The following is a 7153-nucleotide window of genomic DNA, read 5'->3' as shown; positions in this document are numbered from 1 at the left end:
ATCTTGGGGTGGGGGATGGGGACTGGTATTTAAAAATAGTTTAGGCATTAATTAGTGTCTGACTACAAAGAATTATCATTAACTATGATGCATGCAAATTATGAAAGTATGAAATTGTTAAATTACAGCAAACCTGTCTGAACTCATCCCTATTTCTCAATTTTACATAATTTTCTCTGGTCTTCAAAGCTGTAGATTCTCAAGACTGGGGTTGGAGTCAGACGATTAATACATGTAGAACATTTTTTATTTGAAATATTATTTTTAAAGTATTTGAAAACAAACTGAAATTGCATTTTGTATTAATTTCTTGAAATTAGTATTTGAATCAATCATTTAAATGACTTCACATGAAAGTTTTTGTTCCATTTACCAATTAATAACAAATACCTCAAAAAAAAAGTGGTCTCAGCTTCCCCATGTTATTTGCAAATAACTGAAATACACTAAACAATTAAATTGTAAATGCAACTCTTCCGAAGGGTAAACTTAATTGGAGTTAAATTACTATATTAAAGTTTCAAAGGGCAAAGCACTGAAACATCTCTGATGTCATCTTTTAGTTTATCTTAAAACAAAAATAAAATAAAAACTCTTACCATGGGTATTGTGTCCCCTCATCCTTTTTGTAAGCATCATTTCAGCATAAATTGAATAACAAAGAAATTAATTGGATTTAAGTTCCTCCACATCCCAACCAAGCCAAAGTCACCCCCTGCCCCCTTTTAGAAATGAGACCAACACTGACGCCCATAAATATTCAATTAGCCTATGTCAGCAACTTTATAACTTGGTGAAATTTTCAAAATGGATGCCTGCCAAATCTCTACCAAATCAAAAAGGCCAAAAAGACTGCATTTATTTAGCAAATCAAAAGTATTATTTTCATAACCACCAGTGGTTATGACTCGTTTGTACAAGATATGTATGTTTCTAAATCTCATTGAAGATCAAATGCTGTTTAATTTACATTATTTGTTGCATGAAGTGAAACGAGCCCATTAAATGTAATGTTTCATCACTGCTTTTGCTGCTGAAGGTGTAAAGCTAGCTTTGTATGAAATCAAAACTTCTGGAATTATTTGTCTTGGTGACATCACAAATGGCATTCCCTTTTAGTACATAAATGTGTGAATTCTTCCTTGCCCTTCACTTCACGTGACTATTTTTCTGATCTTTACATACATTAATAACAATACACATAGTCCAGCACTGTTAAGGGACCACAACTCAACTGGCTCAACTTTGGGGGAGGAGTTTAGTCAGTCAACAACACTACTATTTTGTACAATGTCTTAGACACAAAATCAAGTTTAAAAAAAATCAATTTTCCATATTGGCATTGTATTATGAGGTATAACTTTCCATGTATTTGCTCTTCTATGGGATTCTGTAACAAATGCCAACAAGACAGTGTGTCATAGGAGGGTGGTGATGGTGTCTGAAATAGGATGAGTAACACCAACAGCCTAGATCAGGAAGAGCCTCTAACTCACATTTGAGCATATGTTTCCCAACAAGCATCTGGGGGCCCCTGTCGTTCATCCCCAGCCTTTCAATATGTCACTAATTTGTGAGAGTGACTGCAGTTGTCTGCCCTGAAAACCACTAGAGATAAATCACCATTTTTATAGAAAAAAATGAAATATGTTAAAATCATTCCTGCATTTACACTTGAGTGAGTCATTTGATCAAAGTACTAATAATAAACTCTTATTCTAGAGAAACTTTTTTTTTTTTTTTTTAATGTGCACCTTCTGTGCTGTCATTGGAGGTAAAAATGCACTTTACTAGGGAAAACAATACTGTATTTTCCAATGGCTTAACTTTCATATGTACCACATGATGGAAAAATTAAATGGAATAAGAATGCTGTTTATGATCTGAATAAGTTTCAGCTAGATTGCAAAGTACCGCATAACATTCATAATAATATAATAACATACTGTTCAGAACAAAAAAATAGAGAATTTTTTTTAAGCTGATGAATTCATTTGTAACCTCAAGGTAAGAACTCCTTTGCTTCCATGTTACCTTATTTAACAGTGCAATGTCTTGTCCTAAACAAGTATTTTAAAAAGACAATGGAAAATATAGGAGGTGCTTATTTTTGTATTTGCACATTTGAGAAACTGGGTTCTGTTAAGAGGAAAAGGCATCAAAATAAGATGAAGCATTTATTTTGCATTAAATATTTTTCAAGGAAGAGGAAATTTAATTATCAACATGAACCAAGGAATTGGAGGTAAGAACCACAATGGCGACTGTCATGTTAATCAAGCTTTAATACCAACCGTGCTCCCTGCTGCCCATTTGAAGCTTATTTTTAATTTCGCAGTAAATTTGCACTTTGATGAAATCACCAGAAGCTAAGCTGATGGGCATAAAATGCTGGAGAATTGGCAATTGGAGATCTCATGACATCCGTAGATGGAGCTTCTGTGTGCTGTCAGTCACTTAGCACTCATCAGCACTCCAAACATACAAACATAACATATCATTGGTTGAAAGTTGTTGGTTTAGCGAATCCCTGCTGACACGTGTTGCACCATGAAGCCTCATTACACCCATCAACTGAAAAATGAAACATTCCGGAGAAATCCCCAGTGATGTCATCATTTCAACTGCAGAATGTAGCCATCTTCACAAGCTCAGCACAACTGAAACATTTGTTCACAGCCAGACACACAACAACAGACAAACACAAAAAGAGCAGACTTTTTTTGTTTGCTTTTAGCAGTGTTCTTTATACAACAAACAAATTGGCAGTGCTTCCGACAGGCAGTAAAAAAAAAAAAAAAAATCATTTTTCTCAAAAGCACCAGTACGGTTTCATCCCAAAGCAACACCAGTGCCTTGGACAATTACTGTACATGTGATTTTAAAAATCTCCACCACCTGTCAATCAAGTATAAGTGACACCCTGCCAATTACTTCAGCAGTGGGAGCCGACGCACAAATGATGTGCCATGTCAATTCAACATTTTATTGCTCTTAAGAAGTATGACATACCATTGTTGACTTAAATCCAAGACTCTACTACACGTATGGACAGATGATTCAACAGGTAATTCATCAAATGCAGCGTAGGTATCATAGCTAATCAACGTACAAGGCTGCGACATCAGGCAATTTCTCTTTTAACAAAGCCAGGCCAAAGAATCCATGGGTTCCACCAGCATCTTTAAGCATAAACAATTTTGCCTTTGAAAGAAGGCTTGCACTGGACCTTTTCTGGAGACATACCCAAGGCTTATCTCTACGATGGCTGCGGTGGTTGCAGGCGCGAGTGTTGTAAACATGTTTTTATTCAATCAGCGTGCAAACTGGAGAGCCGCTCTTTGATTTCTATACAATCACTTCAGACAAACGGCATTTCATTTCGGTCACGTCGCCCGTTCGCCATTGATTCCAGCCCCGGGGGGGTGGGTTTCGGTGTTGTAGTAATGGGCTAGAAAATGTCTGTATCGATAAATCTCTCCCTGCAAGCCCATTCCTCTTCGCTGACGACAGCTCTTCCACTCGAACCCCGGACGCCCCGAACATATTACTCCCCCAAGATAAGTGTTGTGGGTTGCAGATATCCAATTTTCAATTTCAATCATTATGGTTATATATATATATATATAACAACATGTGTGTGTGTGTGTGTATATATATATATATCATTTTTAAAGTTAAAATGTATAATTTCAGGTTGCCAAATGCCCACATTTTGAGTTGATTGTTTGGTCTATCATACACCATGACTAGATAGTCTGAGGTCACCTGCTTTTAACAAGTGACATACTATACCCTCAGGAAATGTAAAAATTTGGCTTGTAAATTGTATAATTCATGTGGAGGAATTAAGTTATGTATCCACAAACTAAGTGAATGAATTTATTTCAAAGTTCATAATTATTAGTAAGCCCGCCAACCAAAAAACTGACGTGTTGAAACTGCACTGATATTTGAAAACAATAAAAACCTTTTTCATTTACATGTTATACAGATATACTCCAGTTTAAAAAAAGACATGACTGGCAGTGGCCTAGAGCACAAAGAACATTTTAAAAATCTAAGACCAAAATGGCTTAACATGGTCCTCCTAAATAAGGCTTTCTCACCAAAGAATTGTCTCATAGCAGATCACCCAGGATGGCCAAATGATTTGTGGAAATGCTATTTCAAAACACATCGTAACAACAAAATACAAAAAAGCTAAAAAAAATAAAATAAAATAATAACATAAAACTTAAGCACAGATCTATGGAAAATCTAGGGTCAAAATTAAGGTATTTATACCTTTATAATTACAGCCGATGTCCATTAGAGGTCATTATTGTCTTGTTCAGTTTCAGTGTGATGTGTGGGTAATGCATTTTTCTACCCTGAAGCAGTAGTTCATCAGCATTCCCGTGTCTTGCTAAAAGCAGATTCCTCAGAATTGATCCTTTTCTCCTTTTCATCACGATTTTCACCAGTGGAAAACGACTGCATATGAAGACCCCTTGTAGCTGGTTCGACATGGTACATGAGAAAAAAAAAGTGTGCTCCATTTGGAAAATGATGCTGCCTACACTACACTATGTGTGTGTGTGTGTGTTGGGGGGGGGGGGGTGCTATTGTTATAAAAGTAAAAAAAGAAATAAATTTAATCTTCAAAAAAAAACTAAAAAGCTGAAGTACCTCATGCTGCCTCTTTACCCAAGCCAAAAAGCAAAACTGACTGTAACATCGCAGAATAATGCCTTGTTTAAATGATGTGTGTTTTTGTGTGTGTGTTTGTGTGCGTGCGCCTCTGTTGTGGTGGGGAGGCGGGGGGGCGGGGGGGTCGGGTTTGACACACACAGGATCTGTGATATGGAATATCTACTCGTGGCAATAAAACGTGTGCCCTATGAAGCCAGATTAAATGAATCCAATTCATTTAAACTCAGCGGGAGGAGAGATTGTGTCTCTTCCAAAATTTCAGATGGAACGAATAAATTGAACTCCAGCAGTTCCCTCAAACCGTGATTGTAACTGCAGAAAAGTGCTGTTTGAAATCGCAAACTTCCAACTTCTTATCTTACTGACGGGCAACAGCTGTCTTTTTTGTTCTGCGCATTTTTTTTTTTTTTTTTTTTTTTTGCAGGGAGCCGCCTGAAGAGGATATGGTCGCGTGATGGTCATGGTCGTGACGTCAGGTGAAGAAAGTTTTTTTGCGGTGCGCGATTCAATCAGTTATAAATCTTGGAGGGATAAACAAACAGAGACACCGAGATCACGGTACGTGTGCAACGTGCTTTGCCACATCTTTACCGAACGTGCCCGTCTTCACCACCAAGGCTAAAGCCACAGAGCAGGCTAATGTTTACTGAGGTAGAGATCTGTTAACGGCGCGCATGTATAAGATCGCTACTTTTCCATAACTTACACGTTCGCTCTGACAGAAACTTTGACACCAGCTGTTCCACAAAAATTTAAGCCTCCCGAATGTACAAGAATTCTTTTCATGACATGGTGAAAACAAGGCGTTTTACTCTCCTAAATTTGTGTGTCCTTGAAATACAAATCAGCATCCTGAGCGAGTCAGAGACACTGTAAGAACAGAAAAAAAAAAATGACTAGGAATGTTATTTCAGCTGACATTGGCAGCCTGTTTGATGCTTTCTATGATGGTGTGGATAAGAGACTGTGACCTGACCCATTTATATAAAATAGCCTACGAAGGTATGATTCTGGAACATTTTTTTTTTTTTTTTTTTCAAACAACATACAGCAATGAGTAGCGCAAATAAACAGACAGACGCTGAACTCTTTGGCACGTTACATGTACAGCTGAAGAACGAACAATCGGACGACGACGCTAATTCTAATTCGGTAAGAAAACGCTATGGTTATACATATGGCGTGTTAAACCCATCGAGCGAAGTGAATATCCCCGCATGACGACTGCCCGCCCGAGCTCCGCCCCTTTGACTCCGCCAGCCTTAGTCCGCAGCCAATGCAGAACCGCGTCCTCTCGTGAGCTGGGTGTGGCCGTCTCCAAGCGAAAGCGCGGGTTCGCCTCGCAAAAGACGAGGACCAGAAAGTCAGGCGGTAGGGTCGCCTCCCGCCTCCCACCAGCCACCTCCGTCTCGATGATGGCTCCCTCGGCTGGACAGCGTGCCCCTGTACCGGCTCTCCGACGTGGGCTTTTTAGTGCAAATAGTCCTCTCCTCTCCGCCCCCCGCCCCCCGCCCCCCCCTTCCGAGGGTCATTTTCGGAAAGGAGACGAGGCTACGTTTGGTTTCACTCCCGGGACAGTCCTGGTGGAGGGGAAAATAGCAGAAAGTGACAGTTATTGCCGTTAGCAGCATTGCTCTCTCTCTTATAAAAACTACCTAGCGCTCCCAAGGATAGCATCCAATACCAATGAAACGACCCTGGGATTTTACAACATTGTGCCACTGTAGATTGACTGTATATTCATTGGCTTCACTGTGGCTACGAGTGTCTGGTCCCTGTAGGAGCAGATAGTTTTTTTTTTTATTTTATTGCGGTTTCCCAATTTGGAATGGGCCGATCGCCTCTGTAAACCTGACCCACTGTCGCAGTGTCCTCTGCTAACTGGGCAAGGCCACAGGCTGGCGCGCGTTTCTTCCAAACACAAGCAGCCGGGGCTCGCCGCTTCTTTCAACTCCGCAACCCGCTAGCCGAGTTGCCGCAGTTACGGCGCTAATGGACCGTGCAACCGGGCGCGGGGGCCAGATCCAAGACACCCAGGACCGAGGCCAGAGGAGCCGCTGTTACCAAATAAGGCAGGAGGGCTCCCTTTCTCTCGGCAACGCTAACGGCCAATCGCAGTCACCGACACGTCACCCTGCAGCACCTGGCTCTGGGTCACATTCCAGCACTGCGCTCCACACAAGTCCCCAAGGACCACTTACGTAGGAACTTTTTAACTACAAAAAAATAGATTATTTTTTTTTTTACTCCCCGTTCCCGCACGACGAATAAAAACGGTCCGAGGCGGGAGACCGGTGGGAAACGCGATCTTTACGCGTCTGCCGTAAAATGGCGGACGGTCGCACCACAGCCCGCGCTCATTGTTGAGACGACGTGTTACAAAAGTGCTGCGACCGTCCGCTCGCCGCCGATTGGTTTTTTTTCTTCTTTCCCCTGTAAAAACCGTGAGTCCGGAGAT

At 40.6% G+C, this 7153-nt stretch overlaps 1 protein-coding gene across 2 annotated transcripts in view; it reads right to left on the bottom strand.

The window, feature by feature from the left end:
* Positions 1 to 2731: 2731 nt before the first annotated feature.
* The window catches only part of LOC118231732 (disintegrin and metalloproteinase domain-containing protein 33-like), a 156751-nt gene continuing 152329 nt past the window's right edge, over positions 2732 to 7153 (bottom strand). For both annotated transcript variants that reach the window (XM_035425875.1, XM_035425876.1), the window contains exon 24: positions 2732 to 6275. In XM_035425875.1, the coding sequence (XP_035281766.1) occupies positions 6224 to 6275 (52 nt within the window). In that variant the 3' untranslated portion in view covers positions 2732 to 6223. The remainder of the gene's footprint in view (positions 6276 to 7153) is intronic.

Source organism: Anguilla anguilla, chromosome 7 (assembly GCF_013347855.1).
Source record: "Anguilla anguilla isolate fAngAng1 chromosome 7, fAngAng1.pri, whole genome shotgun sequence".
NCBI lineage: Eukaryota > Metazoa > Chordata > Actinopteri > Anguilliformes > Anguillidae > Anguilla > Anguilla anguilla.
This window is presented reverse-complemented; position numbering and strand designations above follow the sequence as displayed.